Below are 15946 nucleotides of genomic sequence, written 5' to 3'. Positions count from 1 at the left end.
GTCATATAAAAAGGGGCAAAGCAGTTAGAAAATACGCGGGAATCGCTGGGAGACTCGTCCATAACCGAGACGCCTTAAGTAAGCAGGCCGGCGGCATATGTCCCAGACGGGACCACAGTTTAAGAAGAACAGATATATCTGTATATGGGATGCCTAAAATGTGAATGATCTGATTTAATAACGCATTTGCTGGTTGTTCATTTCAGGAAATATTTGGCAATGACCTCGTTATTACCAAGGACGGCGTAACCATAGGAACGAAAGGTGTCCACGAGTATAGCCGAACCGTTAGCGACGACACTTTAGCAAGGGATCCCAATCTGGACGTTGATTCACGTAAGTGTAATTGACAAAAAATATTTTGAACCAGATCCTATTTTTTTACCACGTTATTATATCATTTGTGTATGAAATCTTTTGACATATTACGGGCTTTAGCTTTGTTGGTTATAGTTTAAATAGGTGAACACAATTTCAACTGAATTAATAAACATAGCAAATGATAATTGATAAACGGTAATGATTACGTTTAAAACTATGTGGAACAAATAAACACGTCATAAGTTTAAAGTCCATTGACATCATGGTGTCTCAGTTGAAATTATTGTCCTTGACATATCGAAGCAACAATATATTTCAGTAAACAGTAGCTTGAATAGTGAACGTATGACAACAACGTATTAATTAATTGTGCCCAATAGCAATCATTTGATGATTTTCTTGAATAAAATTTTGTATTAACCAAATTGATTTCTCTGCGTCAACGTATTCGTATAGCATGTCAAACAGTGAAACCAAGATAGACCAATCCATAATTAAGTCAACGTACAGGGATAAGTAACTATAACAGGTAAAACCAGATTAGAATGGGGAATTTTAGCTCAGGTCAAGAACCTATGCGCTTGAGATATTCAAATACTAGACATGTTATTTAGAGATTTTCGGTTAAGCACGGATTTAAATTTAAAAACGTCGGAATATCCTAGCATAATTATATTGAACGAAAAATTTAAAAGAATGTGTATGTTTTGTAACGAAGTGTGTAACAAATATACATACACAAAATGAAATGCAATTCACATAACTCTGTGGTGACGTCACATGAAATAGGATCTTTTTATTCAAACGCTAAAACCAAAATCGTGTAAAATGAATTTTTTGAACGTGGTGTTTATCGAAGAATAATGTAATATGCCATCATTATCATACTATAAACCCCTGCATTTACCTTTACCTCCATGTGACCAGTGACGGGCCTGCGGCGAGTGAATGTGATCATGAGGCGGGGAGGGCAGGCCTTGCAGGAGCATCTCGAAAAGGTCATCAAGCTGAGTCGCCTTGTCGACGAGTACGCCAAGGACCTCGATGAGCGAGGTGAGTCATCTTACCGCCCGCAGAGGTGGTGTTAGTTTAAACCTATTTATTTTGGCTCGATTGCATCGAAAGCTATAGGCTCGTTGAAACGTTCTCGAGTTCGTTATCTGGATAGAACCAGTACTTGGTGTCTTTTGGGGAGATCTTTAGAACGCTCCCACAGTGAGGGTCGGTCGAACCCTTAACCTACCGGTCGCTAAGCGGACACCATATCCAATACGTCAGGCGACCAACAGTGGGTGATGTTAACGCCCGTATAGGTAATTTATGAGGTTTTACTTGTCGGCGCTGGCTAGTCCGATGTCCGGTCGGTAGTAAGTATCTTGACGCAAAGTTTTATTTTTACAGTGTGTTTTGTTTTGTGTCGTTTTCTGTATCCAAGATTTCTGTTTTCGGTGTGAGATAATTGTTAAATTGACTACATTGAAAAACGACTTCGCGCTTTGTTGTCTCGTTAATCCGAGTGATGCAACATTTCGTTAAATGAATATTTTAGCTAAAGTTACGGTCTAGAGGTTATGAATGTGCAGGCTCATACTTAAATATAAGCCGCTCTCTGATAAAACGGGGTTTAATGCATGTGCCTAAAATGCCGTCTCAGATTAGCCTGTGAAGTCCGCGCGGGCTCACCAGAGACGACACTTTTCGCCTAAACTGGATTTCCGCTAAGAAGAGACTTCTTTTACATGAAAGATATCATGAAAGCGAAAAGTGTCGTCCCTGATTGGCCTGTGCGGACTGCACAATCTAATCTGGGACGACACCTTGCGCTCATGAATTAAGCCCGGTTTTCCCAGAGCGCAGCTTATATGTTATTTCCAGCGGATATCGACTTCCTGTCCCACTACCGCCTGGTGGACCCCTCCAAGATTGACACGTACGCCCGGGCGTTCGTCGTTGAGGACGGAGATCTCGACACCGTCATCAACCAACACGTCAGTAGCGTTTTGTTATACCGTCATCAACCAACACGTCAGTAGCGTTAAGTTATACCGTCATTAACCAACATGTCAGTAGCGTTAAGTTATACCGTCATCAACCAACACGTCAGTAACGTTAAGTTATACCGTCATCAACCAACACGTCAGTAGCGTTTTGTTATACCGTCATCAACCAACACGTCAGTAGCGTTAAGTTATACCGTCATCAACCAACACGTCAGTCAACCACACGTCAGTAACGTTTTGTTTTACCGTCATCAACCAACACGTCAGTAGCGTTTTGTTATACCGTCATCAACCAACAGGTCAGTAGAGTCAAGTTTTACCGTCATCAACCAACAAGTCAGTAGCGTTAAGTTATACCGTTATCATCCAACACGTCAGTAGCGTTTAGTTATACCGTCATCAACCAACACGTCAGTAGCGTTAAGTTATAACGTTATCAACCAACACGTCAGTAGCGTTTTGTATACCGTCATCAACCCACACGTCAGTAACGTTTTGTTATACCGTCATCAACCAACACGTCAGTAGCGTTAAGTTATACCGTCATTAACCAACACGTCAGTAGCGTTAAGTTATACCTCATCAGCCAACACGTCAGTAGTGTTAAGTTATACCGTCATAAACCAACACGTCAGTAGTGTTAAGTTATACCGTCATCAACCAACACGTCAGTAGCGTTAAGTTATACCGTCATCAACCACCACGTCAGTAGCGTTTTGTTATACCGTCATTAACTAACACGTCAGTAGCGTTAAGTTATACCGTCATCAGCCAACACGTCAGTAGTGTTAAGTTATACCGTCATCAACCAACAAGTCAGTAGCGTTAAGTTATACCGTCATCAACCAACACGTCAGTAGCGTTAAATTATACCGTCATCAACCAACACGTCAATAGCGTTAAGTTATACCGTCATCAACCAACACGTCAGTAGCGTTAAGTTATACCGTCATCAACCAACACGTCAGTAGCGTTTAGTTATATCGTCATCAACCAACACGTCAGTAGCGTTAAGTTATACCGTCCTCAACCAACACGTCAGTAGCGTTAAGTTATACCGTCACCGTCAACTTAACAAAAAATAAAGGCACAAAAATTTATACAAGCATTTCCTTAATAACATTCCGATTCTAGCCAGGAACTCTAGCAACTCCTATGTGTTCATATCTTTCCTGTCAATGTATAAAGTCATCGTTGTTATAGGAAAACACTATTTTATGTAATGATTTTGATATAAATCATCAAAATCAATAGTCTAATAGACTTACAAACATCAATGTTGAACAGAGAATATTAAAAAATATATTCGCATTCACACAACATATGTCAATCTCCACGCAAAGTTGTCGTTCCTTGCTCTCACATACAACTCTGCGAAATGCTCAGCTTGCCATTTTGCTTATAAAATAGGTAAAACCGAACAAACGCATTCAATGTATATTTGATTGGATATTTAAGATCGCATGCATTAAATTAAGAAATATGACTTTTAACTGTACGATAAATCGTGCAAAAACTTGCGAGTTTTAAGGCAACTCTTTGGAACTATTTTATTGCCTCATTTACGCAGATGGAATCATTCCACGCACTTCACAAATGTAAACAATTGAACATAATTTTTATTGAGTGACGTTAGGAATTGCTTCGACGTGTGTATGTATGTTGGTTTCTTAACATCAAAAAACCATATCAATTTTATAATAATGAATTAAGACTGATATAAGATATCATGGTATGAGATGGTTTTCTTTAATGCAGTGAATGCAATGTAACCGTCATGCAAGCAATTGTTAAGTATACTGTAACCCCAATGATGAACGCTTGGAATGATAATGACATGAATGAGACGCTTTCATAACAATAGTCCGTTCTGAGCCCAACACAGAGGTGAATGTAATGTAACCGTCGTGCAAGAGATTGAACATATGTAGCAAATTTTAATAAAATTTGAGCTAAATTATAGTTTTTTCCGAACAATATCTTAAATTCACATGTTTTGAACCAAAAAACAACAACTTCCATGCCAAAGAATTTTCTAAATCAATACAAGTAACTCAATTTTTATCAGAAATATATCATACTTTTCTAAATAAGCGGGATACCGAATTAATAGGAATCGATGAAACTAAAGAAACTTTAATTACAAAATCGTCCCAACGTTCGTGAGTCAAGTATTTAATTAGGTAGGAGTGCAGGGGACACACTCCTGGCCCTAATAATGCAGCCTCAGGCGCGAGAGGACCTCATAAATTTCAACCAACACACACATTATATGAGTCGTGTTCTGGGAAAACTGGGCTTAATGCATGTGCGTAAAGTGTCGTCCCAGATTATCCTGTGCAGTCCGCAAAGGCTAATCAGGGACGACACTTTCCGCTTTTATGGTATTTTTAGTTTCAAGGAAGTCCCTCCTTCCTGAAAATCACGTTTAGACGGAAAGTGTCGTCCCTGATTAGCCTGTGCGGACTGCACAGGCTAATCTAGGACGACACTTTACGCACATGCATTAAGCCCAGTTTTCTCAGAACGCAGCTCATATATACCCACAGGAGGCCAAGATCGCTTTAGACGGCGTTCCGTCCATCCAGCATATGACCACCAAGCAGATGGACTACGTGCTGCGCGTGCTCAAGATTGACGAGGCGACGCGACTGACCTTCAGAATGTTCGCCGTCGTGACGGCGTTGTGTGAGCGCGTCACACACATGGAGTGAGTATTTAATTAAACCAATTTATATATAAGTTTGATTGCATATAAAGCCAAAGTCTTATTGAAACGCCCCTTAGTCCGTTTCCTGGGTAGAACCAGAACTTTGTGTCTTTGGGGGAAATTTAAAAAACGTTCCTACGTTTGGGATCAGCCCTTGACCTTACGGTCGTTAGACCGCAACGACGTTGTATGGGCTGTCACGTACACGAAGTGTGTATTTCGTGACGAGGTTGTGTGGGCGCCTCACGAACATAGAGTGAGTATTTCGTGACGGTGTTGTATGGGTGCGTCACGCACATGTTGTATTTTGTGTCGACGTTGAGATTACGCGTCACGCACATTTCGTGACGGCGTTGTATTTTATCATAACATTTATTGTTTCCTTGTGTTTAAAATGTGTGATTGTGTCTGCAAGTTGACTGATTTGTTACAGAACCCATATTACATACTTACATGACTTGTAAACTAACAGTACAATTTGTTATATATGGAGGTGAATACAACTACATGACACTTTAATGCATGTGCGTGAAGTGTCGTCCCATATTAGCCGGTGCAGTCCGCACAGGTTAATCAGCGACCACACTTTGTATGGTATTTTTTATCTTACAGAAAGTCTTTTCTTAAAAAAATACAGTTTAGGCGGAAAGTATCATCCCAGATTAGCCTGTGCGGACGACTTTTTACGTTCATGCATTAGACCCCTTTTCACAGAGCGAGGCTCATATTTTTATACATGTATTTAATTACTTATTGTCGGGATAGTGACGCATGGTTCGTCTAATCAGGAAAACCCCAAAGCTACACATTATATTTATAAGCCTAATAATCATTCTAACCACCGCCGTCCTATTTGCTGCAGCTCCCTGAGTCAGCGCCTGCTGGAGATCTGTAACCTCGCCGACATCGAGCGGAAGTTGGACCTGTACAAGGCGATGTTCTACACGAACACGCAGTCGGACCGGGACGCCAACTTCATCACCTCCGAGTCGCTCAAGATTGAGCTGATCGCTGGCGGCCTGAACTGGAAGCAGCAACATTACATCATGGAGAAAATGGAGCCCAACGACTTCAGAGACGTATGTTTATGATGCCGAACGAGCGTTTATGTAGTATTTAATAGTAATGTGGTTTTCTAAGGTTTTCATTATTGTAGGGTGTGTATTATTTGACAAGCTCTTGTCTGGTGTACTATTTGCATTAAAAACGATGGGTACCATCAATTCTGCCCTATACAACGGAATTACACCATTTAACAGTTAGTTTGTTTCATTATATTTAAAAAAAGATCCGGTTATGTTTACTATATTGTCTTTTATGTAAGGCAAATTAGTATTTCCCTACAAAGAGCTACTGTTAAGTATTCCTGTCCATAATTATAATACGCCGCTTGAAAAACGGACGTATTGTGGGAACGTCTGAGCAGGCTATCGAATCATTGGCATTCCCGTTAATATATGAGTCACGCTCTTGGATAATGGGGCTCACTGCATGTGCGTAAATTGTCGTCGCTGATTAGCCTGTGAAGTCCGCACTGGCTAATGAGAGACGACACTTTTCGCCTAAACTGGATTAACGATAAGAAGAGATTTTCGTTGCACGAAACTTATCTTAAAATTGTGAATAGCATGTGCGGCCTTCACGGGCTACATAAGAGACGACTCTTTAAACAGATGCGTTAAACCACGTTTTTTCACAGAGCCTGGTTTATATACATGTTAAATATGCATTTTTTGGCTTTATGTAATGTTTTTGATTCAAAATTAAATTCGCAATTCTCAACGTGATACACAAACATTTTGCTGGTATCTGTTAAGATGTTAACACATTGGTAACCAGTAGCAAGTCGCTGATAGAAATATATTTATCAGCCTCGCTCTATGAAAAGGGGGTTTAATGCATGTGCGTACAGTGTCGTCCGAGATTTGCCTATGCAGTGTCTTCTTGATGAAAATCCAGTAGAGGCGGTCAAAGTCGCCCCTGATTAGCTTGTGAGGACTGAACAGGCTAATCAAGGACGACACTTTACGCACATGCATTAAACCTCCTTTTCACAGAGCGAGGTCCATAATTTATATACATATATTTAATTCCTAATTGTAGGGATAGTAAAACATCATGTATTATGTTTACACAATAAGGAAAACCCCGAAGCTACACATTAAGTTTTTGTATAGCCATACAAATAAAAAGACAGAATGTAATACTAGTATGTTCATAAGGATTATTACATTGTATAAGTCAAAAAGTTCCCTGAGAATGCCTGACTAACTATTATTCAGATTTCGTTCCTGGACTACATGTGCTACATACCCCTGTTCCTGTCTATGCACGACAACATCTGCCTGAACCCCCTGGACATGTCCAGCGAGAAGTACCAGGCCCCGCCCCGACAGCGGCCTCCCTCCGTGCAGCGAGACATGAACCCGCTCGGTACTGATATGAGTCGCACTATCAGAAAACGAGGCTTAATGCATGCCAGGAAACTGCCGTGACAGATAAGCTTGTGCAGTTTCCTCTTAAACTGGATTTTCAATAAGAATAACATCATTTACACGAAAAATACAATAAAAGCGGAAGTGTCGTCACTGCTTAGCAAGTGCGGACTGTATACAGGCTAATCTAGGATGATACATTTCGATGATGAATTAAGCCCAGTTTTTGCAGAGCGCGACTCATGTTTCACGCTTTCAGTCAACTATACCGTATTGTTCATTGTTTTGCTCTAATAAAATGTAAGCGTTTTTGAAGAAATACACAATATTATCGCAAAACCGATTTTGTATGGCATTCCATATCAACAGGAGGTTAATACTCTAGGTATGCACGTTTGTCATAGTCCGCTATTATGACATGTTTTTATTCAAGTATTTGGTTCCATTGAAATGAAATATCGTTAAGTCAAAGTTTGATATCGACATGAAAGCCTGAATGTTGATGTCGCAAATATCGCAGTTTCCATGGATCACCAAGAACCCTTTAGGAGCCGCCTAAACGTTATATGTTTTATTTTAAAAATCGTTCATTTAATCTCGAAATACGGTTCGTTTAATTCAGAAACACGGTTCGTTTAATTCAGAAAAACGGTTCGTTTTATTCAGAAATTCAGTTAGCATAATTCAGAATATATCCACATTATAGAAACACGGTTCGTAAGAGACACTTAAACAAGGCTCGTATAATCAGCAAGGTTTATATAATCAAGAAACACGAATCGAATAATAAAGAAACACGAATCGTATAATCAAGAAAGATGAATCGTATAATCAAGAAAGACGAATCGTATAATCAAAGGGTTTGTATAATTACGAAACAAGGTTCGTATAATCCACAAACATGGTTTTTATAATAAAGAAACAAGCAAGCCCTAGTATTAAAAAAACGACATACCTTTGTTCCGAAAAGAGACAACAGGACAGATATAAGCATATGCCCATTAAAATCATACTTGCACTAAATTAATCAAACAACTTACATGATATGCACGAGGCCGCTGATGTGAGCTTACGCGACAGTATCGTACTTTGATGGAAAACACAGCAAACGATGGATAGTTCGTTGTGTGTGCACTATATGCATTTGGGTAGGTAATGACAAAAAAGCTCCGTAAGAACATATAACATGATATTTAATAATCAAAAAAATATAGCAAATGCACGTACCCGAAAACGTGACTGAACAACAGACAACCCGGTCGACTGTACCTAGGTTTCAGTCTTGCTTACATTTTATTAATTTATGAAATAATGTAGACGACTAGCCTTCCAACTATTATGGACAACCAGAATATTCCTGACACTTACTGCTCACATGTTACATGTATATGTGAAGAGTGGTCTATTGATTGGACTTTGGTCTATGAATCGGAAGGTCCCTGGTTCGAATCCCGCTCAGGCCACTGGAATTTTGTCTAAGCAAACAAATAATTACACGCTTGATCCCCGCCATAAAGGACCACTTGATTTTTTTCTGGGCAAAAAATTAATCTCACGCTTGATCCTCTCCACATAGGAGTATAAATGTTTCCATATCAGGGAAATTAACTAATGTGCCGTGGCTGCTTTCGGCTCCGAGTGTAAACGTTAAAGGAGGGTTTATATCCCAGTGATCGGTGGGAGGGAGTAAATGTTAAAGTCGGCTGAAGATATGCCACCATCAAAATCAGATATACCCAAAACCTCTTTGTATTCAGGCTCCAGTCTGACCAAGCAGTCGGCTTATTGGACGCGGAAGCGCGCCATGGAGCTGATGACGTCAAACAACAACGCCGTGCAGGTTTCAAAGAGCTACATGGACATCCTCAGCAAATACAAGACAGAACGATATACCAGGTATATCATTATAAGGAGTTAGGGTAGACCGGGTGAGGGGAGGAGAAATATGAACGTTATATTAAAAGCTCTTACACTGAGTACATCTGGTTTGCGAGACGAAAGTATGGGCTCATGATGATAAATAACATCTCTATACAGTACAATATCGAATAGGAACTTGCTCTGTAACGCGTTATGCGTGAAACAAATAAGGGGAACTAACTGGATAATGTATATAACGATACTTTCTATTCTATAAGCACTCGCTAAACTACCTATTTATAAAAGTTTTATTCACGAACACAGAACCGCATTAGTCCTAAATATAACGACATAAAATGTTTAATTTAGTTCTCATTTCTGCTGCACAAACATTTATTAACATGTTATATTTGATTCCTGATAAAAAAGTAGGGGAAACCACTAGAAGTGAAGTGTTTACATTTACCACACATACTCACGGTATCGTGTGAGGAATCATGGCAGACAACTAGGCGAATCGGGCGCCAAATGAAAATCCACTATAATATTATCCTACAGAACAATTCATTGATAAATATTATTGCTTGCATCGAACGCCCACTTTTCACTATGAAAAGGCAGTAAAAGATGATTCTGGTATATAGTATGCATGAACGCAGGGATTTCACCTTCAGTTTGGCTCTGATTTCAGCATGCGGCGGTTTGACGACCAGCGTGCGAAGCAGATGTCCCTGAAGGAGACGACAACCGTGTCGCAGACTAGCTCAAACGACAGCGACATGATCTATTGATCACGTGGTTAGCGACGTGAACTACTTACCACGTGAATAGTGACAAGATCTATCGAATACGTGATTAGCGACGCTATCTTCTGACTACGTGATTGTGTCAGACACATGCAGTGTAGTGTTTGCACCATCACGAGTATTTCAGGCCGGTGTACAGCACGTTACATGAGAGTTTTGACGTATTGATACATACAAAGGATGGGGGTTTGTCCTTAATAAGGAACAGATATGAATCTTGGGCTCGAGTTTTTACGTGTACAAGTGACTGTAGCTCCGAAGCTCCGTAAAGAATTCTTCCTATGTAAGCACAGTGTGACATTTATTTAAGGTCCAGAATGGATAACGCTGAAATTTTGCGGGCAAACACTTGCATTGCAAATCTTGTTATATCCACTAACCAATAGCAAAACTGTTTATATTTACGCGTTTCTGTTTGGAAGGCTTTTTTCGGATGTATTTGAGACAGTTGATTGCATTGAATAACAATGCGCTAGTTATTACAGGTAAAATGTCGATACTTTTTCATCCCAATAATTGTTTTGACAAAAATTTACTTATTGATTAGTGGCAAGTACATTTGTTTTTGAAACTTAAATTAATACAGTTGTCATTTTTTTTTATCTTACAACTGTGCATCAACCGAAAAGAAATTGTAATCAGTATTTATATTTGCACTGTTGATATTTGTTGACGATGCGATTATATTGTTTCTATTGTTGCTATATTTTATAACGTTCTATATTGTTTCTATTGTTGTTATGTTTTATACCGTTGCCATTGTGCTTTTTGTGTTGTTGAATCAGTTACTTTGATAATTCGTATTTTTCCTATACATATCGTTTGTTTGCCCTTTCCAACATAGCAACAGTAACACATTTTAAATTTTTAATAAATTGTATTTACAAATCAATTTATTTCAATGGAAACATACGTTTCAATGCGTTGTTCTCGTTTGCTAATCCAGTGTGTACGATGCACGATCATGAAATATGATCATATGTTTTGCATAAACTCAATACGAGTACTTCAAAGTTGAAGCAAATATAGGTTGCCTTAGCAAACTAAATTTTAACCCATACATGCCTAGCGTCCTGAAAAAAGGACATTGCAAACAGCGTAGATCCAGATGAGACGCCGCATAATGCGGCATCTCATCTGGGTCTGCGCTGTTTGCTTAAATGAATTTCTTTATGAAATATTCTAAATATAGAAATAAATATACTTGACATCCCTAATTTTGGAAATAAATTGATCCAACTTAGAAGGATGGGAGAGTCCACTGGGCATAAATGGGTTAAATAAATTGAGCTCATGATTTATTCTAAAACACTAACTGAAATAAAATGTGCAAAAGAACATACACAAATGTTGTATTTTCTATATAATTTAGGTTTATAAACTTTGTCGCAAGAAAAATAAAGTATTGTTTGAAACGTACACATACAAGTTTAACAAATTGTATACTTTAAATGTTGGTATGTCATAAATCTTCGCCAGTAGCATTGGCCTGTTTGTATTGTTTGAAATTCATTTTAATAAACACATTATGAGTATTGCTAATAAACATCAATGTTTACATTTACAGGTTCATCGATTCATCAAATTGTGGAATATGAAAGTGTTGTTTAATTGAACCTTACCTATAACCTTAAATCAGGTTAACACCAATTAAAAAACCCATGAGACTAACCATAACAAAACTATAAACGATGTTATCACTCTCATAACTGCAAATGTATGAATCTCGTACATGTATGAAAACCAAACAATCACGAGATATCAGACTGTTTAAGTTGCTCGTAGAAACTTTTTGTTACAGGAGCCTTTTCACAGATTTTGGCATGTTTTGAAGTTTGTCATTAAATGCTTTATATTGATAAATGTAAACATTAGATCTAAAAGGCTCCAGTAAAATATCAAGAATAAAAAGAAAAAAAGAAAAAAGTAACCCTCAGCAGGGCTCGAACCACTGACCCCTGGAGTCCCGGATTAAAAAGCCTACCACTTAGACCACTCGGCCATACTTCCTGATACAATGAAAGATGTATTTTATACTTCATATAAGCAATCCTCGTAGTATCACAATATATAACGACAACAACAGAATTCTCCAAATTATTCATTCGTTTCGCGTTGCAACGCTTTATAATTTTCAGGGTTTTAAATCGTTAAAAGATGCATATAGTGGCTATTTTAGAGCATGGTAAATGTTCAGTATTACTGTTTCCTCACAAATATCATAACTAAAACGAAAATTTGAGAATCTGAAACAACTATTTTCAATTTTGACAATTAACCCAAACGTGAAAAGGCCCCTTTAAAATAAATCTCAAAATCAGAACAGACAATTGGCAACATCAGTTCCAGTCATGCCTATGCCAAACATAATTAAAGATTGGGACATCTAAATCGCTATTTAAATAAATTATGAGCATATAATTACATAAAAAACCTCATAAAGACGCCTGTTGTGTATTGAAATAACGTTATAATTATCTTAACCCATTTATGCCTAGCGTCTAGAAAAAAGGCCTTGGCAAACAAAGTAGACCCAGATGAGACGCCGCATGATGCGGCGTCTCATCAGGGTATGCGCTGTTTGCTTCAAGGAATTTCTGTAAGAAATATTATAAATATAGAAATAAATATACTAGACATCCCTAATTTTGGAAATACATTGATCCAATTTAATAGGATGGGAGAGCCCACTAGGCATAAATGGGTTAAGCAAGATTATATTGATGGGACACACTTGACGTGTAGTTCAGTCATCGCCATCGATACAGATGATTATGTCTCCGCAATGTCGCCATTGACGAGCTGCAGTTGCAGACTGCCTTTGTGCAAACTCTTTCCACAGATATTAATTTGAGAGGCTGGGGTATCTTATTTAAGTCGTAAAACACAACTCGCTTCTCGCATGACGCTCTTCCAATGGGAAAACTTAAGGACATCGACTCATTGTTCTCGTTTTGGTTTTGAAGTGGAAGGACAAAATAATAATATGCAATACTTTTCAAGTTTTCATTTAACAAAAACGAAGGCCAGACGATTCTCGTGTTGTTGTTTAATATTCAACTATTAAATGAAAAAAAAACGTTGTCAACATGGACGGTTTAATTTAACAGTCTTGTGGTTTTAACAGCCATTTTATGTCACATGACTGTATACGTGCTACCTTTAAATGTTTACGACAAGAGTTAAACACAGTTAGGCCATATAGTGTCACGCGACAATGCAGCCAATACTGTACGTTGTATCTGATTCTCTCACCAAAATAACAAATATCTGTTAAGAAATTTGAATAACTATTAAAATGCTCGTTGAAGCATAGCCTTATCGCACTCAACATGCGCTGAACAGATGTGTTTATGCAATGAGTCTTATTTTTATTCATTCGATAGTACAAACCATACACAAAGGAATGCGATGTTACGCAATCGATATGTGTCACTTGTAAATGGTTAGACGATGAAGTTGCTCGAGATTTCCTCATCAATCGCAGTCATTGTTCGGACTGATATCAGTGGCAAACTTATCAGTGTATTGTACCTGTTTTTCGAATTTTATCCTACAAAAAAATAATTTTGATTATGTAACTACCTTTATTATAATTTTATATCTACAATACTCATTTTAAAATGTAACATGTATTTATCAAACTCATATTCTGGCAACTGGGGCAATAAATGTGGCTGTGTACTTAACTTCGTAACCAAAGCATGATGTTGCACAACTGCACATGCTGCTTATAAATGGGGCAACACATCCGGTTGTGACAAAAAATACAGGGACCTTAAGAAAAAGACTCTGCATACTATAAAAGTACACAATGGATACAACTGTCAAATTTCTTGCACAGCACCATGGTCTAAACAAAAGCAAAAAATTCTCTTCCAAAATAATAAATTACATTAAAAAACGGTATACCAACAGCCAAGACATTTATCTTTCAGAATATAACTATATGTATTGCAGTAAATAGTATACATTTGTAGTTTGAAACCTATCGCGTGTTAGGTTAAAATTTGACAACCGGATTTCATGTGCATTGCGGCATGAAGCAATTAGTGTATGCCTCACAAGAAATCCCCTCTATCACCAACTTTTATATTTGAATATGACTAATTGACAAGACTCATTCAAACGAGTTATGCGGTTTATTGTACAGTAATCAAAATACAGTAAAAAAAACACACACACATACATTTTGAAATGTTTTTCATAATCGCATCCACTTCATGTATATAACTTTACAACGCAGTTCTAATTAAGCCCCCACATCCACCGCCACAACAACCGCCACAACCACCACCATCGTAAAACAGTCACACGAAAGAATACGATATTTTTGTGCGCATCGTGTTTGAAACTTACGGAACTGCTTATAGTCATGCAAGGAGTCATAGCCAAGATAATGGTGTGCACATCCTTTGTAAACGGTGTATTCAAAATAGAAATCTCGTTTTGAATTTTAATATTTGAATGTTGCGATTTGATCATATTTTGTACGAAACGTTTCTGTCATAAAGTTTATTATTCACAGGTTGACTTGTGTATGAAAAATGTATTTGCAAAATACGTGTTAAATGTCCTTCTCTTTACATTTTTTATTAAAGATTATCTTAACATAAAAAAGAAAGAAAATGACACTTAATTGATATCATAAGATAAATAGTTATAATCCGAATCTCTACAACTTCGCAGAAACCCATCCTATGCGTGGGTACAGATCGCACAGACCAATATTATTCACCAATGCAGGTTTCATTAAAATAAAAAAGGTTGATATCGTATGTAACGCTAGCATTTTCAGGAGCAAATCTATTTAAGTGACAGAATATACGGAAATACTTCATTAAATGCTCTCTCTTTATGTTTGACGGGGCATAATAATATTCCCACAAATATCACTTTTTTGTAATAAATGTATAATCATTGTCCTAATTCAAGTGAAGCTCGCCCCATAGCAGCCATTAATAACAACAACAACAACAACGACAACAACAACAACAATTTCTTAGCAAGGCAAAGTTCTGTAATCTTCACACAATCATTAAATACTTCCGTAGTTGTGAAGATTTATGTCAAATGTTTGTAATATGAAATGAAAAGATAAACCACACTGAAGCAACAATTCTTCATCATCACATTGGTTAAGACATGAATTGTCAATGAAATTTACAGGGTAAACGCTAAATCTACAGACAGCTACATACTCCGGATATCTGGCTAGAATGATATATTTAATAGTTATCGTCTAAGACATGAAAGAACATTTTTAAAGTCATAGCCATGATAAATCTTCGCATACAAATTCAAACATGTGTTTTGATAGAATTTGATGTCAACACAGACAATAGTGGCTAGTAGTTTTGAATGCCTGTAGTAATAAAAACCTTAACACTTCCAACGCTTAAAATGCATCTTTCTTGCTTATCTTACTCGGCTATTACATCAGGCTGTGAACAATTACCATCATATCATTTATAACGGAAACCCAGGCGATTCGTGCCTTTAACTGAGTCAACGAACGTGTTCAATATCAAAACGCAAAGAGTCAGGGGCGCGCTATGCAGAACTCGAACGTTGAATTCATACTAGCCGTACGGACTTCGCAAGCTGAAAGAATGATGAATATGAATGATGAATTACAATAAACATCACCACCGAAATTATACAATACGTCAACTTTCGTTAATAACTTATTTATTTTGCGCAAGCCGAAATATCAATGTCCGATAAGTGATTAAACAAACACAAATAAGACACGAAGAAAAAAAAACGGACATTGAATAACACCAATTTTGAGAGGTTTTGTCACAATTTCAA

At 37.7% G+C, this 15946-nt stretch overlaps 1 protein-coding gene across 1 annotated transcript in view; it reads left to right on the top strand.

The window, feature by feature from the left end:
* Window positions 1–11593, top strand: part of LOC127831166 (uncharacterized) — a 69308-nt gene extending 57715 nt beyond the window's left edge. The window contains exons 40-47 of the mRNA XM_052356160.1: window positions 207–336; window positions 1249–1374; window positions 2197–2309; window positions 4871–5031; window positions 5894–6110; window positions 7314–7464; window positions 9224–9362; window positions 10018–11593. Coding sequence (XP_052212120.1) covers window positions 207–336; window positions 1249–1374; window positions 2197–2309; window positions 4871–5031; window positions 5894–6110; window positions 7314–7464; window positions 9224–9362; window positions 10018–10117 — 1137 coding nt within the window. The 3' untranslated portion in view covers window positions 10118–11593. The remainder of the gene's footprint in view (window positions 1–206; window positions 337–1248; window positions 1375–2196; window positions 2310–4870; window positions 5032–5893; window positions 6111–7313; window positions 7465–9223; window positions 9363–10017) is intronic.
* Window positions 11594–15946: the final 4353 nt, after the last annotated feature.

Source organism: Dreissena polymorpha, chromosome 5 (genome assembly GCF_020536995.1).
Source record: "Dreissena polymorpha isolate Duluth1 chromosome 5, UMN_Dpol_1.0, whole genome shotgun sequence".
In the NCBI taxonomy this organism is placed as follows: domain Eukaryota; kingdom Metazoa; phylum Mollusca; class Bivalvia; order Myida; family Dreissenidae; genus Dreissena; species Dreissena polymorpha.
Note: the sequence above shows the minus strand (reverse complement) of the source record. Positions and strands in the feature narration are given on the sequence as shown.